The 27,365-nt window shown below is 28.2% G+C and overlaps 2 protein-coding genes across 2 annotated transcripts; both read left to right on the top strand.

The window, feature by feature from the left end:
* The first annotated feature begins 231 nt into the window (after window positions 1–231).
* LOC132920857 (putative fatty acyl-CoA reductase CG5065) lies at window positions 232–26,551 on the top strand. Its single transcript, XM_060983575.1, has 9 exons — window positions 232–345; window positions 17,823–18,029; window positions 18,098–18,346; window positions 20,008–20,153; window positions 21,088–21,197; window positions 21,279–21,477; window positions 22,401–22,640; window positions 23,399–23,656; window positions 24,100–26,551. The coding sequence occupies exons 1-9, from the start codon at window positions 319–321 to the stop codon at window positions 24,194–24,196; spliced, it is 1,533 nt and encodes a 510-aa protein (XP_060839558.1). The 5' UTR covers window positions 232–318; the 3' UTR covers window positions 24,197–26,551.
* On the top strand, window positions 15,096–16,735 carry LOC132921632 (uncharacterized). Its single transcript, XM_060984766.1, has 2 exons — window positions 15,096–15,179; window positions 15,425–16,735. Exons 1-2 carry the CDS (start codon window positions 15,096–15,098, stop codon window positions 16,733–16,735), a joined length of 1,395 nt encoding a protein of 464 aa, XP_060840749.1.
* Window positions 26,552–27,365: the final 814 nt, after the last annotated feature.

Below are 27,365 nucleotides of genomic sequence, written 5' to 3'. Positions count from 1 at the left end.
ATAGGGTGGCGGCGATACCTTCCATTATACACGATGATGTCCCTACTTTTAACGATATTACTTAATGAAAACAAATTCATCATTACGACGATACATGTGGTTATATTTATGAAATAATAATAACATGGAATTATTATTATGAAATCAAATCGGACGTATGAGTGGGGGGACTCCCAGAACAAGCATCCGACCGGATCGTTAACTTTCTCCCTACACCGGCCGTGTGCGATTCTTTGAATATATTCAGAATTCTGTACATGAGCCACAGTAAACCTAGCTCTGTTAATAAAGTATATTCTATCGGATAACCTATACTCGATGACGAACCTTGTGGATTTTAATCAGGTTGGTGTAAAATATTTTATTTTTTAAAATAGTACAAAAATATTTGGATGAACATAGCTAAAGTAATGTTATGCACAGCATAAAAATATATGTATTAAACAAGAAAAATATGTATTTCAACTAAATTAAAAAATTGAAATATATTTTTACAAAATAATAATTTATGTATGTTGTACTAAATAATAATTTCTCTTTTAATGTATAGGAAAAATAGGTTTAAATTGAGAATTATTTATTTTTCTTTGATTTTCCGTGATTCGTTCAATGTAACGATATCGATATGTGTTTGAAAGAGTACAAGTGTGATTAAAACTTGAGAAAAATTATAAAACATATCATACCTAAGACATTTTAATATAGATAAAATTCATCCAAGAAAAAATATTAATCAACTATATTTATACTTTAGTGTAATAATGATAATTCTCATTTTCATTTATTTGTTAATACTATCTTTTAGAAAAATGTATTTCTATTTTTTTATTTACTTAGTTCTTTATTATTATTTTTTTTTTTTTTGTAACAAATAACATCAAATAAAATAAACTACATCAAATGTATATCATCTATAAGCATTAGTTTATGATGGTGATATTGAGATCAATATTCACATAATAATAACAGACTACAGTTAATCATTTTTAAAATAGAGAATATGAATACATTTTATATTTTGATGAAATTGTGTAGGTAGTTTAGAAATTGTACGTTTATTGCATTATAATGATAGTCTTTTTTGTATAATTTTAAGACTTAAGGCATTAACACTTGATTGAATAAATATATCAATGCATTCAATTAAAGAATTTAATTTTCCGAAAATGGTATTGCATTTTAATTAAATCTTAAATATTTATTTAGATCTTAATATCTTATTATTATAAAGTTAAATTTTTATAAATGTATAAAACAACATACTATTAGTCAACAATATGTTTGTTGTGCAAGTGGTACAAAATCTGTCTTTTTCTCTTATAATGTAAACCTAGAGCGTAATAATTAGAAATAATCATATGGATTGACATATTTTTTCCTCCAATTTCCGAACAAAGTTTTTTTTTGGTACCTAATAGGTACAGTGAAATCATTACTTTAAAAGTTTCAGATCGATATTTAATAGATTTAAAAGTTGACATAAATGGTACTTTAAACTTCCTATTTTTGAAAGTCGTCAATAGTAATCAGAAAATGATGAAGATGGAATAAGCACCTGTACAATACATTTTTAAAAAACCAGTTCGAACAATGGCTTGACAAATTCGATGAATGATTTTAAGTTTTAACTTGGTTAAGTATAATTCAATAAAAAAATCGACGTATTAAATTCAAGTTTATAAATAATTTTTGCCTTAAAAAATCAGATAATACTTATTATATTATATATTAGTTATTATTATATTTTTATTTCATATAATATTACTAACTGTTATTAATTCAGAACTAAACATCAAGTACCTACCAATACATGCCGAAGACCGGTGTAAATAGCCAAAAAGTTAATGGTGTTAGTGGTTTAATATTTAAGAAAATCTCGTAGTATTAAGTAAATAATAATGAATATGATGGAAAAAAGTTTCAATTTTCTAAGATTAACATATTTTTAATAACAGCATAATAACTGAAAGCTGACGCGGCAAGTAGGTAAACACTCTGATGTACGCCGTCATTGAGAAGGTCACATGCAATGAAATGAATGTATTAAATTTGAATTTTTGTGTACACAATTTGATACACAATTTTGTGTACAATCAAAAATAACTCTGAGTGAAAACTATTTAAATAATATTAAGTTTTAACTATGATAATAAGACGATTGTTTTGATAATAATATTAAAATTTAAAAAATGTTCGTATTTGGTTTTTGGTTTTTAATGATTAATTTAAAAAGTATAGTGAAATTTCTAATTTTGATTTCCTAAGTACAAATTAGATCAATTTACTACAAAAAACTTTTCAATTTTTCATATAAAACAGTGTCTTCGGACACGAGCAATACTACACATATTTTAAACCAATCATCTCTCTGCTCAGAATCTAATATTATATTACTGTAATATTTTAATTGATTCTGTAGAATTGTAGTATCTATACCTAGGTATATGTATAATATCACGCAATTTTTTTTAATTGTATTCAAAGACATCTTACTGTAAAATCGAATATAATTTGATATAAACTTGAAATTACCTTTAATTTTCTAACACAAAATTAACTTTTCGATTTGATATTACTTCATTTATGTCTAGCTTAAGCTTATTATAATAATTTTATAGAAAAATGTATTCTGCATAGTGTATACATATATATTATTTTAGAAATGCATAGAGTTGAAAAATCTATCAATTTAACTTTTAAGTAGATATAAATGTTATTGTTGTTATTAATTTTCAAAACATTTTAAAAATATTCTGTTAAGTAAATTTGACATTTGAATACAAGTTTAATCGTTTTCTATTATAATGTTTTAAGATGATTGAATTTTATATTAAAGCATTTAAAGTTTAAATTACTAAAAATGTATAATTCTACCTTAAAAATATTAAAATCATAAATTTATCTATTATTTTATTAACACGTACGTCGTACACGAATACTTGGTATATTAATAACAAAAAAAAAACAGAACCCCAATCGTAAATTAATATAAAACTATGTGCAATTTTGATCGCATAACTTTATTATAATAATATACCCATCGAATATAATTTACAAATAATTAACCTCAAAACTTTGGTAAATCTATCCAAGATAGTTATTCAAGTAAATCGCACGTATTATAACAATTATAGTAGTTCGCATTATAATCATGCCGAGCCATAAAACGAAACGGAAGAAAACCACGCGAATAAAAACAAGTTCCTCCTCCTTTGCTTAGGTATTTGCTTTACGTGATAAAAATAACGATGTTGTAGTACCTACGCTGTGTGTTTTTGCTCACGAGCAACAGTTTGAAAATAATCAGCAGCATCCGTTGGGATGGGGCGAAAGCTTAATGGGTCGAGCGGATCCCTTAGACCCAATGTACTGGAAGACATTGTTCTTGACCGAATTACGAGCACGTAATGGGCTTTGAATAAAAAGACGACTTTCGATCCCCAGTGGATTTTGCACGTATAATAGTATCATTATATTATAGTGTTCAGCGAATATTAAGGTGTGCATTATTATTGTTTTACTGTAAGTTTTCACAGCACGCACGAGTGTCGACTGCGTACTTACTTAAAAATATTGCACAAGGTGATTATTTCAAATGTCAACAGTCATACATCGAAGTGTATTAACGTTTATGGAAACAATAATTTTATTTTTACCTTTTTGCCATTATCACTTTTTAAAGATTTTAACTATTTTAATGACAAAAAACATTTTTAATTTCAGATTTTAAATCAGAATATTTATCTTACTGTTATTCCACTCGACTTGTCTAAACTTTAAATAAGTACCTAATTTAAATAATTAACTGCCAATTCAAAATTCAATTTTTATAAATAACAATATATAAACAAATATTATTCTTAGGAATATGAAATTAAAAAAAAAATACTTGATTCATTGAAAAAATATTTTATTTTTTTTCAAAATCGTTCTGTATTAACCTCAAATTATTTATAATATAAAAGTTAATACTTTTCGAGAGAATATACACGAGTATTAACCTCTAAAAGAATAATCTTGTACCTAACGTTTTCAATTTTTAATGTTTCCAATACCGGCAATACCTACCTATTATGAGTCGTTTGTTGTATTGAGCTTTTAGGTATAATAAATAATAATTCTTTTAAATTAAAACAAAAATTCTATGGTTCGATCTAATACCAAAGTGTTTTAGAATATACAATTTATTATTATTCGCAAAAATTGTTTTTCAATTATTAGATAATATATTCATATGCAAGTATTATAAATTAATTTTGAATCAGATATAATTTGTTCTATACGATTCATTTTTTTAAATTTTTTTTTTAACATTTCAAAGGTTTTATATATAGTTATATATTGTTTAACATTATATTAAAAAATAAGAAGTTAAATGAGACTATTTTATTGCATAACAGTCTGATGGATAAAACTGTGAGATAAAAAAAAAAACTCCGTTTTCCTTTAGAGAAATCACTGTAGTTGGAGTATCAGATTAGATGAAATATTACACTACAGGATATATTTTATGCACTCACACAAAATAAAACATTTTGTTTTCAAATTGTATTGTTATCTAAGCAACGACTGCAATTAATTTTTTTTTATAAATTATATTTTAATTATCTACCGCAAAAACTACAAAACCATAACATTTTTGTGCCATAATAATTGACAAGTTGACCCTCAATGTGGAAAAACGACTGTACTCGTATTATATTATTATAAACCGTTTGGGTGAAAGTTAATTTAAAAAATATATTAATGTTATAATTAATTTAGAAACTAAAGCTATTTGCGTGATCATTTTTTTACAAGCACCTTTAATGCATGGTTTTTAATTTTTATTAACAATTAAGATGTCGTTATACATTACTAGAATTATAATACGCGGTTGTAACATTGAAAATTTCTGATAATGTGTAACAATGATAGATTAATACTAAACAGAGTAATACTACACAAATTATTCATTTATCACACTTAACAACTTAAATGTTATTTTTCATTACATAGATTTTGCTTATTATTTTAATTTTCATTATATTTTAGAATTGTACCCACTAAACACGTACTTGCAGTATTACCAAAATTAGTTGGCGTTTAATATGTAGGCGGGTTGTATAAAACCATGAACGTTAGTGTGAATGAACAAATATTGAGATTAGTTTTTGTAATTTGTTAGTAGTCACACATTATAAACTTTCATAAACAAACGTGGTTTACATAATAACTGTGTTTAAATCAAATAATTACACCTACAGCACGATGTTTATTTATTTTTGATTCAAATGAATATTCTACACCTATTGATAGATTTAATTAAATTTTAATTCATAACCAATAATTAGGGAAATTCGATTTTAAAACGAGAATGTTAAAAATTTGAGTCAGGCATTTAAACAATAAAGCACCTAATGAATGGTTCTCAATACAAATGTTAATGCACCGGTAGGAATGACAATATTAATATTTGTATCATCGTTTAAACGGATACGCTATGATAATTGCATGTAATAAAAAAAATAAACATATCACATATTCACATGTACTTATACTCAATAATACAGAGTTCAGATTTAGCTGAGTGAAAGTATTATGCCGATGTCTATAGGAAAACGAGAATCCGAAATTCCAATAATAGACTCGTATAAGCGTCTACATAAGTTGAATGCACCACATCCGCTTTTAAACCCGTTTATTGAGTATAATATTATGTACCTACCTAACGTTAAGGTGACTTGTAATTATCTTTCGGATTTATATGGTACTGGAAATATTTCGGTGATTGATTTTGATTATTTATCGATATCTGCAAATTATAATTTTCACATGCCGTTTTTATTAATACATACATCATCGAACTGCAAATATTTTTCCATAAGTTCTAGAATACACTTCAATTGAGTAGCTCGAATTACTTTTCGTTCTCAACACAATAATCGGCTTCGGAGAAGATTTATAAACCAATTTTAGGTATAAAATATTGTATTTATTAACGTTTATATTGTTCAGTTGTTGTAATGAAATCTAAAATAACTGTAAGCTATATTAAACGGTTAAATTAGTGATAATACCCGTACCTATATAGAACATGACCATTCGGATTCAATGTTTTATAGCATAAGGCTGTATGAGAAATATGTTTATACTTAAATGACTTAATTTTTTCCTCTGACGCCGGACGCGGACGTCTGGTTTGAAACTTAGGATTTTATCTAGACTCTAGTTCATTGATAATTACATTATTGTTTTTAAGATCAAGAATGAATACATTTCGTAGAATTACAAGTGCATGCATTTGATGTTAATCACTTTAAACAGCAAATTGCAGTTAATTCGAATACTTGTAATTAAAATTGTATAATGTATTTTGAGTCATTCTATGGGTAGGTGCATTAATAATAATCAACTAACTAATACGACAAAGACAATTTCACCCTTTAATCAAATTATTTATATAGTCGTTTCTCTTGATTCAAATGACCAAATTGCGTTACAGTTAAACAATGAACTGAAGATTAATAACCTGTTTGCTATTACAGGTATAATTTATCTGTACATTTGGACGTCTTTCAACGTAATATTATTTTATCCTAGTGAATTAAATGTATAATTAGAAAAATGTCGTTGACGGCTTTGTGAGTATTATTTATGTATTAGCAGGTTACACGTTTATAAAATATTCATTCACAAAATGATATTGTTTCGTTTTTATGAAATAGAGAAAAATTTATTTATTGGTTTGTTTTCACATCGATCGACTGTTTTGACTTTTCTTTTACAATAATACTATTTGCTAGTTGACACCATCAATTGTTGTTATTGACAATGTTTACACTAAACACTAACACACATATAAATATTATATATTTGCCGAAATACAACCAATACTATTATTAAAATACCTAATTAAAATCCTAAACATCAGGAAACTGTACGACGTTCGTCGTGGTGCACGTTTGCATAACAATGTTATCCTCTCAAATATAAAATTATGATCATTCAAGTAGAATGAGGAAACTTTAAGTATGGAGTCGGTACTTAGCGCTACGTAACACTTCATTATGTTGTTCCGGCTAACTATAATTTATTATTTTGTCGATACCATTTAAAGCCATATTATATATTACATATTATACTAACTGTTTAATTCGATTTCGCCGAGGGAAAAATGAACAAATCTACTCCCTTTGTGAATTACTCGTAGGTAGTTTAACCGAGATGGGCGGACTGCCTATGGCGGATTTGATATATCACTTGGTATATTTTTAAACTACTCTGATGAAACTTTTCTGATATCTCCAGAAACAACTTCTGAAACTTTTGTCAAAATCGGTTGAGTAGTTTTTAAGTCTATAAGCTACAAAATATTAGGACATTACTTTTCGTTGTACATTTGAATAACAAAATAATAAATTAAATATTAATTTCTGTTACTAAAAAATCCTGTAGAAACGCATGGCGGCCGGCAAGTCTACCCCAATATATATTTGTATACATTTTATTACTGACTGTAACCAATGTAAGCCTTGAATCTTATATATGATATATAAAAAATATTCGATTTTCGTGAGTCAAAAAGAAATTCATGTGTGAGCCAACCAATAACATCATATTATAGGAGTTAAAAAGTAAGATTATAACATCCTCCAAGTCTTAAGAAATCTATTCATATAACTTTTATTACAGTCCATCTAAAGTTTCTTAAATTAATCAAAACAATTAATTTAACATTATTTTATAATTAGAATAATATAATAAATAATAATATCTAATGAACATCATACTTTTTATTTTATAACAATAATTAGTTACGTACCTCATTTGATGACAAACAACAGAAACAAATTCGTCCATTGGTGACATTATAAACCTATATTATATATTTTCATTTCTTTCATTATATTTTTCTATTGTTAGCTGAGTTGTCACCTGTGCTTGTTATTTCGACGTTGTGCCTTCCAACATGTTGGAGTGGTGTAGCATACAATATAGTGTTTGCTATTGGCCGGCCTTCGTTGCACTTGTCATTTCACTTGTTATCCTCCTTATGGTATCCTCGTTTTTAGTCGTTGTAGTATGAGTTTTTTACACTTATCTTTTTAATGGATTTTTACCCCATCCCGTAACAAATTTAAAAAAAATCAACTATATTTTAACGCTTGAAGCTATACACCGTTGTAATAATATTTTCGTTGTCTGTTGCGGAAAATTTTAAATTTCATATCCCGGCAAAAATAATTTTTTTTATAAGCCACTCAACTTAATAAATAATTCATATGATTTAATAATATTATATATTATATTATAATATATATAAATATTTATTTATCATAATATTTATAGGTTATGTAATATATTATTGCATGTAAATAATCTATACCTTGTTAATTTAATATGAGTTCACTTTCCTTTATATACATTACAACTAAATTAAAAATAAATACCAAAAACAATTAGTAAAACGCTATACTTTTAATAATTATATTGAAATGTGTAATTTAACAAACTTACTATAAAAAAATAAAAAAAAAGTATATATATATATATATATATATATAATTATATATTGAAAATGTTGAAGATTATTTTAAAGTATAGTTGAATAGTAATTAAATTTACATACGATGCAATTCGTATTACTATTTACAATTTTAATTAAACTATATTAAAACTAGCATGACATTTTGAGCGAAATTTGGAGTATATTAGATTTACAAGGTTTATTTTTATCAATTTCTGTCAACAGTTATTGTTATGATCATTACTCAATCGTGCTCATTCATTATTATGTCAATATTCTAGTTATTTAAAAAATATCTAATTCGACAAATTGAATACAATTTTTTATTTTAAACGTAAAATATTGCACATTCATAAACTATCTATGTTACAATCATTTTTATAATCGTGCCTGACCAATATATTATCTGTTTTACAATGTATTTTAATAATTTTGGTTTATTTATTGAATATTAATTTTAAACGATTTTTGCAACTATAATATTATTATAGTGTCTAATTAAAAATAACACACATTTATAATGTTTGTTTAAACATTTAAATTAATCCTACTTAACTTTTCACAGTATTCAATCTACCAATCATTTGAAAATGGAATAAACGGTTTAACTAAAACATCATCAACTGTACATTACTTTATTATTACTAAAGTTAAAATTAAAATAATGGATTTTAAAATAATTTTAATGAATATTGTTTTAAATGTTCAATATTACTCTACAATTTCACAATGCATTTAATTAGAAATTATGACTTACGCACAAACTAACTAAATATTTAATTATTATAAAAATCAATCTCTGAATTAATTAAAAACATATTAAAACCATAATTAGGATAGTCATTACTAGCATATTCAGTTTTTGTTCTTGCGGTATATTTAATAGAAGTATGAATAAATGATAAGTCGATTATAATTTATAAGAAAACTATATAACAGGCATCTATGCAGGTTAAATGTTAATCTTAATTTTAATGGCAGTTAATAATGAACCACTACAGGAAAAAAATATTTGGTGAATATGAATTTATTATTTTTTGTTTTTAATATTAACAACTCAAAGTCAAATTCACCACCATTTCGAGTAACTCTTCCGCTTAAGGATAAGCTTAGGTGAAAGTTGTAATTTATATATTAATTACTTGCTTATGTCATACCAAACATTATATTTCGTCCATAATTTTGTAAATAGCTTCCTTTATAGTGAGATACATTGTGCGAAAACACAAGTCATAGCCCTTAGGAATAGTTATCAATAATTTTAGTCTCTAGGTACTTTAAGTTACGAGTAGATACATAGGACTTCAAGTCCAGATAGTGTAAAGTGACATAGCCAACATCCGATTCCTTCGTGGAATAGTGAAATACGCTTCTGATAAACTTATCGACTAGCACTTGTCAGCCATCAAACTCAAATACCCTGAAGTGTTGGAAGTTCATCATTATACAGATACATTATTCAGTAAATACCTATATAAGTATAACAAAATATCTGAAACTATTGAGAATATCATTTCAACTCGAAGTTTACTTTTGTAAAATATATTTTCTACTTACTTCTATATAGTATTTTTGTAAAATGTTCAGGTTTTAAATTAGTATTGATTTTTAATAAAAAAATAAGTATGTGCATATGTATCTAAATATCCTAATTAGTAATTATGTATGTTTAATAATTATATTTAGTTCATTTTTATTTTAGGATTAAATATCTTAGCAATTTTAATATTCATAAACTCTTAGATATGAGTCATATGACACAACCAAAATCCACGATTTGAATACAATTTATTGCCTCGTACTTAAATTGAACGTATTAATGAAATGGTATTTATATTATATATTTACAATATACAATGTTATATTAGTTATTAATTAATTGAATACCTTGTCGTAATTAATTCATTTTAATTAATCATAATTATACGCCAATAATAAATTGTATTCTGTCGTGTTAAATATGCAATTTGTGTTTTATTATATAACTTATTATTATGTTTCTCCGTGTATTGATTAATTTTAGAGTTTTAATAATACCATTATTTTATACTGCAGCATAATAAATTAATAAATTATATACATATAAATCGTCGCATAGCCCTAAAATATTATATAATAAGCGGAATAGAGTAGCTGATCTCCAAGCGAAAGTGAGTCATTTTTTTTATTTTTATAGATTATCAATCATCCAAGTAACTACATAGGTAGATACTCCATGCAAACAGTAGCGGAAAGTATATAATTTTTACCAACAACTTGAGTTCAATTAAATCCGAGAAATACTGTTATGTGTTGAACTAATAAGTAATAAGTAATAATTGGACATTCGTAACAAGTGTATTGACATTTCCAATTACTTGCCCAATACGTTGCGCACTTTAATTATATTAATAATAATATTATCGGTAGACAGTAAACGCCTATATTATAATATATATGATTGAATAAAATAATCATATTATACATTTAATAAAATATATTATCATCATTGATCAAAGTAATTTTTACTTATTTTATTATTGAAATGATTTTATATCGACAAGTTTCATATATTTAAATATTTTTGTAATTTATTTTTTACTATTTAATTTAAATACAATTATATTTATAGTATATGTAGGTATAAAGTTATATGTATAGTGGTAGTGGAGTATGAAGAAAGTTTTCAGAATATAATACATTAATACCTCTCTCCCATTTATACCCTCTTAGGTTTTTTCCAACCAGTTTTTGATGAAAACTATATGAAATAAAATTCAGCGATTATTACTAATAATAATTAATGAATTAGATTGTTTTATTTTTAATTATCTGTACAACAAAGTACACAAAGTAATTGTGGCTTAATTTATGCATAATATATAGAAGAAATAGATTGAAAATAGCTGACATTACTGATATTACTGACATTTAATTTGTTTAAAATGAATGTTGACGTGACTTACTTATTTCCTCGGTATAAACAATTAAACGATACCTTATATAAAACATGTATCGTAAATACATTTAAATATTAATAAAGCTTTACTATAGAGACTGATATTTTTTTATACTTACATAAAATAATCGATAATTAATAATTGTAATTCTATATGGTTTTTTAAATCTTTATTTATTATATTATTTTTTTGAAATTGTATATTTAATTCGCCAAAGTTAAGAATCTTATTATTCCGAACTCAGATCTTATTTCTTTTATCTGGCAATTAGTATCAATATTAATGGTATACTTTTAAAAACATTTATTACACGCAACGATGTTTCTCGGCTATTTCGAAACTGCGCGAAAATATAACGACTTGTTCTTAAATTGAGCAATTTAAATTGTATTCAATCACTGTTTAACCGACTTGGATATTATTTGAACAATCGTACACCTAAATATCGCGGTAAATATTATGACTATATCAGAATACCGCATCGGTGATATAATTATATAATGTGTATAATGTAAATATTATATGCACGCCTGGTATACTTCATGAGATATACAAATCGTAAAGTGCGTGCAGATCGAGATCAAAATGTGAAAAGATAATTATTTCTACTTGAATAGATAGGTGTGCCAATACCTACCGCGGAAATATCGTTTCATAATGATCGAATATAACGAGTTATGCGGCATTTTGGTGATTTTATTACACTCTCCGTGCGGTGGACACAAACAAACACAAACTAGTTTTATTTTTACCAGTTCTGTGCAACCTCTTAAAGTTCATAAGCTATCTTCATTAGAGAAGTTTACGCGTAGAACTGTAGAAGTTCATTATGTTGTGTTTTGTTGATCTCGCCACCACGAGTCTGGTAGATATAAAGTGCGAAATCCTAGGCTTATAATTAAAATTGTTCAATGCCCACCTACGTGGTGTCTACACGATGAAACGCTGATTACTTCTTATAACAATATACGATTTCAGTAGGCAGCCGTACGTGAGTGGAACAATCGTAAACGCTATAATGCACGCTATATAGTATACACATTCGCATTTTATCGCGTCCGAGATTTACAAAACTATAAGTATTGTATACTTATTGACGTTATTTATTCGTATTAAATATATAATAATATATACAATTGTATACAGACTATACAGACACACGATAATAAATACGAATTGTTTCTTCTCCTTTAATTCATAAATAAAATCTTTAGAAATATTACAAGAGGAAGTGATCTTTACAGAACACGGTTTAACAATAACAAAAATACTTGATTTGGAAAAGTCACCTGTTGACGATACTCATAAGGTTTTATTAGATCAAAAGGATAACACCGTTAGTGGGTTACACAACAACAGGTTTTTTTTGTGGGGGGGAGTTCATTTAAAATACATATATTAACACGCGTAAGTTATTCAAGAATTGTTTTTGAAATTTTTTCATTAAAAGTATTGCATATATGGTTTGGTAGGTATGTGAAATGCTGTTAACATCTGATTGTAAATGTGAATTTTATTAATAATAAATAAATAACAATGAGACTCATAAAACAATATTATTTATGTTCTACTTGAAAATTATTTTTAATTATTTAAATAAAATAAGGTATTATTATTTATTTACAGTTTTAAACTTTTCTCACTAAGTTTCTCAATTTCTTTTTATCTCACATTCTTTCTATCTTTGTTGAAATCACTATATTATTGAGATATTATGTAAGCAGCGATTGAAATTTGTTTTTAAATATTATATATTTTATACACTATGAGCATGGTAATTGGTCAAGTTTAGGAGTTTATCACATTTGTTGTTTAGAATTAGTTAACTTAAAACAAAAAAAAATAATTAGCCTCAAGTTCCAAGAACTATATATTAAAAATTAAAAATCTTTAAGTACCTATTTAGTTGTTTAAGTACTTTAGCTCGCGGGTATTTAACTTTCGTGAAACAATTTAAAAAAGAAAATATTAATTGTATACAGTATAATATATTTAGTTATTATTTATTTATTTTATACTTTAATAGTCTAACATTTACATTTTTTGAATGACGTGATTTGTATCATATTTATAATTCTATAAGCAAATTTGATTGTGAATAGTGAGTTATAAATGCTGTAAAACATTTTTAATTATTTTTAATTTAACTTTTTCACCTATTATACATTTAATTTAAAAAAGTAATATTAATAAATGATAATTATGAAAATACATTTATTTATAAATATATTTTACCGATCCCTTATATGTTTTTGAAAGCTTTATATTTATAGGTAGTTGTACTTGTAATACGTAAATATAGTAGTTGTATATTTATAGAAGTGCATATTATATTATGTTGTATGCTTAACAAAATCAAAACTTTTAATTTTAATAATTCATATTTTTTTAAATATAAAACTATTATGTTAAATGCTAAGTATTGGATGAATAACATTTTTTTTCCATAGTTATTATATTTCGTTACTCCAAGAGTTGTACACTTGTACTTGACAGTCCTCTCAGTTTGGAAATTATTTAATACACACATAATATCTGAAAGATTTTCGAGGACAGAATATAAAAAACAAACTTTTTAGTTAAACTATATAGTGAAAATAATTGTATTCTTAAAATTCAGAAATTATTATTTTGAAAACATTTTGTACATTTCTACATAAAATTGATTATTTTTTTATCAATCTCCATTAATTGTTATTGATAGAATTTCACCTTATAATTATTTGCAGTACAAAAGTTTCCAACCATGTTTGGTTTTACACGTTGATTGTAAGGAAAGTGCGTTTATAAATGAAAGCAGATGTATTATGTATTTTTGTATCTATGTCTAAGTCGTAGGTATATAAATAATTGTAATATTATAACTTCTAATAAACTCTAGATAAATTTTTTTTAAATAAACTTTTTGAGACGTATGAAATAAAATTGGGCAACCATAAAATATCCAAAACAGTAAATAATATATTATCGTAATTATTATAAGTAAAAATGTTACTTTATTCGTTATTATTTCGGGAGGCCAGCAGCTCCTTACTTACATTAATGCACTTTATGCCTTATGGCATTGATGTTTAAACTTTTACAATTTCACAGCACAATATAATATATTATATAGTAATAGTATTATTAAATGAAAATAGTAATATGCAATACACGATGTGTCTATGGAAATTCCTTATTACATAAATAGAAACTTTAGTAGTTATCGCGTGTTGTTTAGACAACATAATAATTTTACAGTTCTGTAAAACACATCGTATTCGATTAGAATATAATTTAAATTCTAATTCTTTGTAATTAATGGTCTTACATAATATTTATGTTTTGATTTTATAATTATATAAACATTATATACTCCGTTTCACGAGAGAAGGTACACGTTTTTTCGTCCGTCGATGCGCATCTCCCACCAATGTCGCCCGTTCGTTCACGATCGTAAAATGTTCCGGCTGCGGTCGGCAACGACTCGTTCGCATACGTAGCGCTGCTAACGTACATAACAAAATTTAAACGGCAACTGTTGTCTATAATACAACTCTAACCGCGTAACACGTACACACTGTATACATCTACATACCTCCGATTTTATCGCACTATTCTGTTTGTTTTTTACTTTTTGTTTTTTGCAATTTAATTTGTAAATAATTATGAATGCTGCCGTAGAAGAAAATGTGCCTAGCACATCGTCTAAGCCAACACCATCGCCCGTGAAAAAAAATAAAAAAGGAAAGGTAAGGTATCTCTAAATTATTAAACATTATTTGTTATACCAGTGGCGTATTTTATGGTCTTAATAATTTATTTTACCCTCGTGAATAATAATTTAGTGTTCCACCACCCTAAAATTAGGTCAAATACGCCACTGTTTTATACAATATTGAAAATATTTTAATTTTTTGAATAATTTAATTGTTACAAGTACGTAACTCGTCGTAAACACATAATATTGATAAAGGCAATTTTATTATTTTTTTAGTTTGTCGGAACCAGTCAGAAAACACTTATTATTAATTTGTACAAAAAGTATCTACTGGAACAACCAACAATGAAATACATCGATCTAATGATGTCGTTGTCGACTGATACGGGGTTCGGTTTACGCACAATAAGAAGTACTGTTAAGGAGTATAAAGAAACAGGAGTAGTGTCCTCACCAAACAAAAAAAAAATACGATCTACAGTTATTGAAAAAATTGATGATTTCAATAAGAACGCGATTCGCCAAAAAATACACAGCTTCTGGTTCAGACGAGAAATACCTACACTGATGAAAGTTTTGGCGGTTATTAACGAAGATTCTGAACTTCCAAATCTATCTCGTAGTGGTTTGTATCGGTTGTTAGCTGACTTAAATTTCGAATTCACTAAAAGAAATAGAAATAGTGCATTAACAGAAAGGAATGATCTGATATTATGGCGTAGACGTTTTATCCGAGATATAAGACGTTATAGAAATGAAGGTCGAACAATTTATTTCTTAGATGAGACTTGGGTAAATGCCGGGGAGTGTACGAACAAAGTATGGGTCGACAACACCGTAAAATCGTGCCATGATGCATTCATAAAAGGACTAACGACTGGGGCCAAGAATCCTACAGGTAAAGGCAAACGATTAATTGTTCTACATATTGGTTCATCTAACGGTTTCGTCGAGGGTGGTCTGCTGTGTTTTGAATCAAAAAAAAATTCAGCCGACTACCACGACGAAATGAATGGTGATTCATTTTTTGAATGGTTTTGTAGAGTCTTACCTCTATTGAACGAAAATTCTGTGATAGTGATGGACAATGCGTCGTACCATTCAGTGAAAAAAGACCCAATACCAACAAAGTCTTGGACAAAAAATAAAATCATTCAATGGTTGCAAGACAAGAATGTAGAGATTGACAAAACATGGCTCAAAATTGAACTGTTAGACAAGGTTCAACAGTTTCAACCTGTTAATAAATACGTCATTGACGAAGAAGCAAAAAAATATAATAAAATTGTCCTACGTTTACCACCGTACCATTGCGAATTAAATCCAATTGAATTAGCATGGTCGGTGGTAAAAAATCACGTGAGGCAGAACAATTCTACGTACAAATTGAGTGATGTACGGCAATTGTTGATAGATGGAGTTAAAAAAGTTTCTCCGGAAATGTGGGCCAATTTTGTAAAACACACCATCGCAGAAGAAAACAAGATGTGGGATATTGATTGTATTTCAGAAGAAATGTTAGAAGAAAATCCTTCAACCACTCATGTACTAACAATAACAGGGGAGACAACTTCGGATTCCGACTAATATGAAATATTATAAGTACTTATTATTTTTTTTTATACATTCTTATTCTTATTTATTGAAAATATACAAATTAAATAAATATTAACTTGTGTTTACTATTATTTTATAACAAAAAAAATACCTGTATCACTCATAATATTTTAGTGATGGTAAACACTATAGTACGCTGTATACACGTTACACCGAATGTTATCGGGGTGTATAATCGATTTGGCTAGCCGCCGGGCAGTAAAAAGTGGGGGAAATTTGGCCTCCGCGCTGTTGACGGCGTCAGTCGGATGCGCGACTCGTGTACCTTCTCTCGTGAAACGGAGTATAGTAGTAGTTATCTATTATTTGATAATAATAATATGTAAACGTTAAAGTCGTCACGCTCGTGTGTATATTGCTATTGCCTATTATTGCACATATTATGTTGCTATTATTATTTATGTTTTCATAATAATTTAATCGAAAAAATAAAAATAAGATAAAAATAGTTTTTCAATAACAGATTAGCCCAAATAACTTTAATAGCAGGTAAAATAAGCCACTCATACGTAATAGCCAAACTAGTTTTCAACTTTAGGTCATCATCTATACATTCCGTAAGAGTCACTCTTCTATTTCTGACCTCGGTTAGGTACTGTCATTAGCTACGCTATGTATATATTATAATATTATCATCTATTCATTTTGCATTGTAATTTACTAATATCAAACGGTGGTAATACATGTTATTAGTCAGAAATAATATCTATACAATTATTTTATTACGTTTGTCGTTTATGATGCAGATAGATTTTAAATAATAATATACCTATTTCCCTTATTGCGTTTTGAATTAGTAATTTAATTATAATTTGATTAACTCCAAAATAACAGTTTAGTTTATGCATCTGCTTTAAATTTATCGGTGTAATACGAAATTAGGAACATTGTACGCATTAATTAAATAATAATATTTTAATGGCGATTTCGACAATAAATAAAAGTTTAGGTACTTTATTTGTACATTTAATTTTATTTTATTTATAAAAATATATTTTATAATACCCAAAAATTTCTTGTAAATTTAAACATTATGTTTTTACCCGTTTGATCATAGGTTGAGTCCAAAATGGAAAAAAGTGTAATATCTCAGTTTTTCAATGGCCGGTCCATATTCGTCACTGGAAGTACGGGCCTTATGGGAAAAGTGCTCGTCTGGAAACTGTTGTACAGCTGTCCCGGTATAAAGAAAATTTTCGTGTTGATAAGATCGAAGAGAGGAAAGTCCGCTCTTTTGCGATACCAAGAAATTATTAAAGCGCCGGTGAGAATGTCTATTAATAGTATTAATTATGTGTAATATTTAACAAAATTTCAATATTTCGGCGACAGTTATTTGATTCCATTAGAAAAACGAATAAATCACTGTTGTCCAAACTGCAAGTGGTATGCGGCGATGTGGGTCTGGATGGGCTAGGAATAACACAGGAAATGAAGGAAACGTTGATATCGGAAGTGTCGATTGTTTTTCACGGAGCGGCCACGTTGAACTTGGACGCATCACTGACCGAGGCTATAAACTTGAACACGACTGGAACACTACGCATGCTCGAGTTATGCTCCAATATGAAAAATTTAGAGGTAATGATAATATAATACTTACCATATAATATATTAATTTATATAAAAATAATATGGTTTGAAAGTATCAATCGACAAAATTGTGTAAATTATTACTTTTTGTCGATACGATAATCCATACATTACAATATAATATATATACTCAATTTAACTATAATCATTACTCAAATATTTTTTAAATTAAGTTCTACACGAGCATTTATAAAATAAATAGTTTTATTAGTTATAACTAATAAGCAATCTATGGAGTGCTTTCCACTCTACTTGAAAACAAATTAGGTATCTGACCAATGTTTGACATTTACATATCAGAATTTTCGCACAAAGCTTTGAAGTATAAAATTGGTTGTATTAGAAATTAATATTATGAAGGATAAAAAAATACTCGTTTAGTATTTTTCTTACAAATATTATGTTATTGACATTTTATTTTTTATATAAATTTTTTTTTTTAATAAAATACGAACATTTATTGGAATATTGAACGGATGTTGTAGGAACTTAACAGTTTTAAAATATGAAATATTTTGGTGGTGCATGATGAGATGTCATGTTAATGAATATGCTGCCTGGACGCTTTTTTCTATCCCTCAATAAGTTTTACTCATGACGAAAAAATCAATAATAATTAATAATATCTACATTTTTATAATTTTTTAATTAATATATATTTATTTTTACATATTATATTCATCCATACAATATGTGAACTCGGTACACTTAAATTTATTCGATTTCCACACAATTATTCAAAAAATGTCCAACCAGTGCAACTGCCCTAAGACACTAAGTATAGGTTCTATACTATAGAAACACGTATAAGTGTGTAGCAGACTAGAAGGGGTGGATCCAGACCAAGATAACAGGGGGGGGACAATTTTTAAAGGGCACAAAATAATTTTGATAAAGTATTTATTTAGTTACATACACACATTACTTTCCACAGTCTCGTACAGAACAAAAAAAAATATTTTTTATAGTTATTGTAAAAAAAAAATATATCACTATAATTTATTGTTACCCTTGAAGTATAATTACGTCAAAAACTAAAATCGGGGACTTCAAACTATTTTTTTTTTGAAAGAATCGGCCCGATCGCCCCTGAATCCGCCACTGGTGTGTAGTTATAAGTTTGTTGATTTCGAAAGACGTATTCTTACCAGTTAACACAGTTTCGGGAATCAAAAATTAAGTCAAAATATTTAGTTTGTTGAAAACCTTTTTTATTGTCCTTGTTTCAACCACGATAATGGGGCGGGGATTGCTTTAAAATTGCTTCCATATAATGGTAAAATGTAAATCACATTGGTCTTTCTCGGGGTTAGCTGCGCTGTGTCGATTAAATAAATAGCAAATCACATCTGACCGATTATAGCGCGTGTTATATAAAAGTTATAATACGGGCTTTGGTCGATTACGGTGGATACGTGAGTTTTCGACCACAAAATTCAATTCATTTGGGCGTCGACAACTTCAAAAAGTTGTTGATCGCCCACTCGCGATTGTTAATAAATAGTTACCCACCGAAAATGTGACAAATCACGTTTTCTCGTTAATACTGCGGCGATCCGGTCGCGGTAGCATTATAAAGTTTACAATCGTGTACCTGTAAATAATCTATATCAGGTAACAATAGTAATATAACGGTGCTAATGTTTCAGGCTTTCGTACATTTCTCCACGGCGTTTTGTCACGTAGACCTGGACACGTTAAATGAGGAAGTACACAAATCAGCTTTCGACGCACACAACATAATACGATTGCCGTCTTGGCTCGACGAAAACTCCATCAAGATGGTCACGCCTCAGTAAGGAAAACAATTACATTTCCATTATAACGTATAGTCCGATTGATTACCATAATGTAAAATGAAGATGCACTAGCTGCATCAGCCCAGCAATGATACGCGTATTATATTATAAAGTTTCTGTATTTACATATTTAGTCGATAAATGTCGAGACTAAAAATTGTGCGTGACTCGGGTGACAGAGAGAATTACGACAGTCATACCCATGTTATTATTCCGCTTGAAAACATCTCTGCGATTAATTTGATTGGACGAGAAACTAGTGCAAAAATCTTTTTAAACTTATAATTAATCATATTATTGATATATTTTTTCGTTTTTCACCAAAAATTGCGTCTAATCCTATCAGCAGATTTATGGCGTTTCTGTATAATTTATACTTATTTATTGTTTCGTGACTATAATCACCTATAACTTAATGGCCAATAAAAAGGCTCTATTTGTATTGATTTGACCAAAAACCGTATACATTTTTTTTCAACATTTTTGAAAATACGTATGTCGTAAAGACGCGGAAAAAACGGATGGTCTTTCAATTTGACATTTGTAATTAATTTAAACATATAAGTATACTTCTTTTAAAAAGCGTAATTTATTTATTGGAAATTAACATTTCTTTGAATTTAACCGTATAAGTTTCGATGATAAGTAATTTGATGAAGAGGTGTATACTAAGTATATACTGAGTACGGTATCTACCACTTTCACTATACAAAATATATGATAGAAAACATAATATTTTTATTTTATTTTATTTATTTTCTCAATTTTCACCTATATTATCATTTATATGGTTTGCGTGCACTGGTGCGCTGTAGATAACTTTAGGTACTATAAAGGTAAACCAAGGCATCAAATAAGTATAATACAATTTCCTCCACGAAAATGTTGAGAGATTTTTATTAGCATTGAACCAATTGTATATGATTGCAGCTTGATAAAACCACATCCGAACACTTACACGTTTTCTAAACGCCTAGCCGAAGACGTGGTCGGCGATTTTTATCCTCAGCTTCCGGTCGTCATAGCAAGGCCTTCAATAGGTAAGGCGGTCGGTCAATAGTATAGTGTGGTATATTATTGATGTCGGGTAATCATAAAACTCATCAGTTGCTTTTCCGCAGTGACACCAGCGCTCAATGAACCTCTGCCCGGATGGGTGGACAATCTGAACGGACCCACAGGAATATTGGCTGCGGGCGGCAAAGGCGTACTCCGGTCCATACTTTGCAATTCGGAATACACCGCCGAAGCCGTGCCGGTGGACTTTGCGATAAATGCCGTGATCGTGATCGCGTGGAAAACAGCAATCACCAAACAAAAGCAAGTATAGCCCGTAGACTATGGTACAATAATAACAATAACAATAATAATAATAATATTATTATTATATACTACCTGTGTACAATAACAGCCTGAATGACATTCACCCGATTATATCACAGTAGGTGGTGAATATAATTTTTTAAACGATTGTTTGCGAAAAATGAACCCACGATACAAGTACAAGTACATTATATTCGTATAAAAGATATTTAACCGTTACATATGTACGCGATACAAAATAAACATTTAATTGCTAACTTTAAATAGCATATTACCAGTGTATTAAGATACTTCAAGAAACAAATCGTCCATAAACATTTATTAAAATGATGTAAGTAAACTATTATTTGCATGATATCGAGTTGTGTCTAGTAAAATTTTACTTACTCAATTTGAACAACGAATAAATAGGTATTTATATCCTGTAGTATTTCTTAAAATGTAAATTTTCAATCCATGAAAAGTTTCTAGCCTTGAAAATGTCGCTTTCCATAATTAATGCAACATTGATTTCTTACTTTTATGTCTCGATGTCTTTTTATTTTTATTTATTGTTATATGAAGTATATTTTTCTTATATGATGGTTGTATGTACTAGTATTTTTTAACGCCTATAACTTAACATAAATACATAATAATTATTAAACTATACTTATTAATAAAATACGATAATAACCGCTAATAAAAATAATTAGATAGAAAAAAAAATAAAAATTATAGGGGTGGAATTTATCTTCCATAATTACCCGTGTTACTGACATAGCGATTATTAACGGACACTACCGATATAATATGATTATAATATACAAATAATTAAATGAATTACATTATCGTGCGAAACTATTTTTTTTTCGATTGCACGCATGTTTGTGTACATTATTAGTATTTTTTTTTAATTATATTTATTTTGTGTTTTACAGAACCACCGCCGTTCCCGTTTATAATTTGACACAACACAATCTGAACCCAATCACTTGGGATGCCGTTATGACTAAAGGAAGAGAAGAGACTATGAAAAACCCGTTTGAGCTCATGTTGTGGTATCCCACCGGGTCGCTGACGGCCAATCGATTCGTTCACACTTACAAAGTGATATGTTACCACTGGATACCTGCCTATCTTATTGACGGGATTTTGTTTTTGCTTGGCCAAAAGCGTTTGTAAGTATCTAAGTTTAATACGATGTAACGTTCGAAATAATTATTACTATTATTACGTTTGTGAAAAATATTTCAAGAAATGTTTACCGAATTAATCTCCGAAAATATTTAGGGTTTATTTTTATTTTCAAAAATTTGTTTATATTCCTGTCTAATAAGAAACATTTTGAAAACTTAAACTTTATTATGAATATTAGCTGTGAAAACATTATAATTAATTTTTTTGATTTTAACTCTACATTTGATACTCGAATACCTATTATATGTTTATTTAATTCAACATAATAGTTTATTATTTAATTACAATTCAATTAAACAATAGTATTATTATAATTATGAAGTATTCAAAATCTAAATCAACTATTTCCTTATGAACGTTTAAAGTTTAAAATTAATCTTTAAATACTGTAAACACAGTTTATAATTTGTTATTTTTTTAAATTTAATTGATTGACTGTTTTTACAACGTGATTTATAGTTTATAATAACTTAAATTTTTCTGTAAATAGTCGTAATCAGCACAGTGTAAAGTATTTGAGAAATTATTATAAAAACTGAAATTTTTGTTAAATATTCCTTAGATGTAAGCTATATCATACCTAAATAACCGGTTTTATTTAATCATTTAACTACAATTAATATCCGCCAAAATCGATAGTTTTTATTCGAACGTGCTGATAAATAATAACAATGATATAAGACCTTTCCGAGCAAAACAATATCGTGAACACATTCGATTTTTATCTTTTTGTATACAGCATGATCAGAGTTCAGCAAAAGATATCGGATGGTCTTCGTGTTCTCCAGTATTTTACATTGCGCAATTGGGACTTCACAAACGACCGACTGTTGGCGCTCCGGGAAAGTTTGTCCGACGTGGACCGGAAAGAGTTCAACATGGATTTTGAAAAAATGGATATGGACGTTTATTTTAGAGACTGTATTTTGGGTGCCCGTCAGTATTGCCTGAAGGAAGACCCGGCATCCATACCTAAGGCCAGGAAAACCCTGAAAGTGTAAGTGCGCTTTTCAACGAAAATTTATAAACAGATATTAACCTTGTTTAAGTAATTTGCGCACATTTTCAGATACACTTATAAAAATAAAATTATAATATTATTCGATAATAATTGAAATTGACTTCATAATATGGTTCGTGTATCGATTTCAGAGTTACATATTATTTTCTTAATTCGTGGCTTATTAATTTGGTTGGACCCACAGAACCCACAGATGGTACAGAACATTTTATGCGTTTCTTCTTATTAATTGCTCTTAACGTAGCCGGGTTTGAGCACATATCGCGGTTTGGCAGTTTTATTGTTTATAATTTTGTAATCAAACAGGTCGTCACAAAATGTGTAAAAATTGTATTATGTGCGCAAATGAATATCCACCTCTCAACTCATCACTCAATCGTGGTTCACGGTCGATAATGGTTTGGTGTTATTTTTTGCAGACTTTACGTGCTGGACTTGGTGGTGATGTACCTGAAGTACGCCCTCGTCGCTTGGCTGCTGTACAAGGTGTACCAAACGTTTTCGGCAGTCGTTTAAGTCGCGATGGCGTTTTTTTGCGGCACATTGTTATTATTATATAAATTATTATTGTTCTTCCCCCGCATTATTATCGTATTCCTGTAGATACCCACGTAAATGTTGTTATTTTCCTATTTATTTTTGGTCAAACGGAACTATCGACTATAAAATATTATTCGTCACAGACATTATAATATTTTGTCTGTACTGTTTGCCGTCCGTAGACTTAAAATGTTTAAGTAAGAACTATTATACTACTGCAGTCGCATGTCTGTTGACGTTTTCAAAACGACAGCCCCTTGACGTTTTGTGGCATGGTGCGACGTGTACGTGCTGTAGGGGCGCGTGTATGTTATGTTGTAATTGACACGTCTTGTCAGATTTCCGTACCAGTCATCGGCGGGTCATTTGCAACATTACAATCGACATCGCCCGCAAGACGTCCGAATTCCCGAAATACCTTTAAAATGTATTACTGCAACGTGTCCGCAATAATATTATTGTTATGTTTTTAACAATTGCTTCATCGACGCTATATTATAGGATAATATTATATTCAAGCACCCATCATAGTTTAGGACATAATATTATATAGTAACGTAGTTTTAGGTTATACAACATTATATCGTCTCGAGTAATAAATACTTATATATAGATATAAAAAATATCTCCAACGACCAACGTACACGATTTGTTACTAATAATTTTAATTTTCAATCAAACGTAATGCCATAAATAATGGCAATTGTAATGTGGTGTACATAATAGTCATAATATTTCATCATCGTTCTATCATTTCGGAAATATATATGCACATAATATAATATTGTTTTACAGATTTTTTTTATCTACTTGAAATATTATTTAATTGAGACATTTTTCAGAATTATAATTGTTATTTTTGTTATTGTTAAAGTTACTATATTATTATTATTATTATTATTATTATTTTTAACTCTATACTTACTACTATTATTTTGTTTGAATATTTTTTCTCCTTTTTTTTTTGCGAAAATTAATCATTAATCGATATTTTTGGCAATAGTATTACGCTTGAACGTAATACGTTTACTTTGATTATTTTTTTTTTTATTTTTATGTTAATATCCACTCATTTTTTACCTTTCTCAAAAATAGTATAGACTTTCATTTTCCTGCGCCTCGGCTGTTTCCTCCCCTCGGAAATGACAAAAGCCTGTTTCGACTGCTTTGTATCCCATCTCGACCGCCATCACTACCACCACCGCTACCGCCGCCCGTATCACACACCGGTAGGAAAATGTGCCTCTTAAAAGTATTTAAACGTATTGTTCATACAGAAGAAAGCAGACATCACAAGTGCCTTTTATAGTACAACGTCGAGCTGCATCTTTTGTTCGTCCGACCACTCGCTCCGGGCGAGCACTTACCACTCTGTCAAATGTGATATTATAGGAGAAAATTGTCGACCGAAAAGTGAAAAAAAAAATATTTCTCTCCCCCTCTTACCCAGTAAGAGGATCAATAAAACGAAAAACAAAGAATCGTCAAATTTTTACGTTAATCCGATTCCGCATTATGTGGTGCACGGCGACGCGGCGTTATCATCGCGAGCCACTATGGAGTCTCTCGTGATCGATCACACCGCGCAATGCACGAAGTCACTATATACGGTGGTCATATTCGCGATCTATCTTTTGTTAGGTTCTGTATGTGTACATATATCATGTGCACACGCGTACATACACACAACACATACACAAGCGTACACACAGATCTGAATTTTGTAAATCAACTCACGTCTGGCGCTCGGGTTAAAGAAGAACGATGACAGTCTATTACGGTTAAATACCCTATACGTGGTCATTGTACCTCATCTTTTACCGGAATTGTTTCATCGGTCCTTTATTTGACCATATATTATTTTATACGCAACGCAAATATACTTGGACGCGTACTTCAATAAACCGAGTTTTTTTTTTTTAATTCGTTTTATACGTTTTATTATTCGCACAACGAGAACACTTTTTTATAATTTATAATATATTAATTGCGATCGTCACTAATATTATATCATATGATAATTAAGTAATTATAATTTATAACTTGTAAGCCAGTTGCGGTTTATGCGTAGTTTAACTACATATATACCTAGTATATAATACTTTTATTTAAATGGTTTTTGACATTTTGAGTTCATATAAATTATATTAAACTTATGTATGTTATGTGATATGTCTAATTAAATGAATGTTAATATCTATCTAATTTTTACCATATTTCAGAAAAAAAAAATTGCATTAATTATTATTTTAATTTGTATTTTTATGTGTTAAAAAAAATATTATATGTGTACCTAATGTTTTTTATATAAAATATATGTGTTAAAACATACGGTGTTTTTTTTTTTGCTTGGAATAACATTGTTTTCAATATTATATTAGAATATTATGTAAAAAAAAAATAGAGAAATTATAATTAAAAAAAAAAAAATTAAACAATAATTTACTAAATAATTTTTCATCTGTAGATTGCCATAAATATAAATGTATAAGTTTAAAAAAATGTCAATATCACTTTTCTAATTGACTTCTGATATAAAAATACAAAAAAATCTAAGTGATAAAGTTTACATTGTATAACCCTATGAAGGTGTTAATTTTGGACAATATAATTATATAACCTGCAAACATCAATCACACCTTTACATAATAGTAGTTGGTCGATCGAAAGGTAACGTAGTGTTTCACCGTTCGTATATTAATTAATTCATAAGCCAAATCTGAAGTAGCTGTGCACTGTGCATTCGAGCATACTAATTTTGTCACCAAATTATTAACAACTGTATCAAAAACTAAAAAGGTATACTGAATAACTAATAAATTAACAATAATTTATTTTGTATTATTGTTTTTTAATTTATAATTTGTAAATAGTAATTTATCTTTATCGTAAAATCATTGCATGATGTACTATGTTAATCAACATTAAATTAAATTAAACGCGAATAGTCATAAAATAATTTTAAAAGTATATATACTAATATGATTCTTGTTAGAACAATTATTATTTTTTTTTCCATACACGATTATATATGACAATCCGTATTCGCTTGACATAGGTTGCACTTTATATTTACCTACGCGTCGTGTATTATTCATAAAACATATCACGCGTTTATACAGCTGCGTGGTGTCTATGAGTTTAA

This window comes from Rhopalosiphum padi, chromosome 2 (genome assembly GCF_020882245.1).
Source record: "Rhopalosiphum padi isolate XX-2018 chromosome 2, ASM2088224v1, whole genome shotgun sequence".
NCBI classification, from domain to species: domain Eukaryota; kingdom Metazoa; phylum Arthropoda; class Insecta; order Hemiptera; family Aphididae; genus Rhopalosiphum; species Rhopalosiphum padi.
Note: the sequence above shows the minus strand (reverse complement) of the source record. Positions and strands in the feature narration are given on the sequence as shown.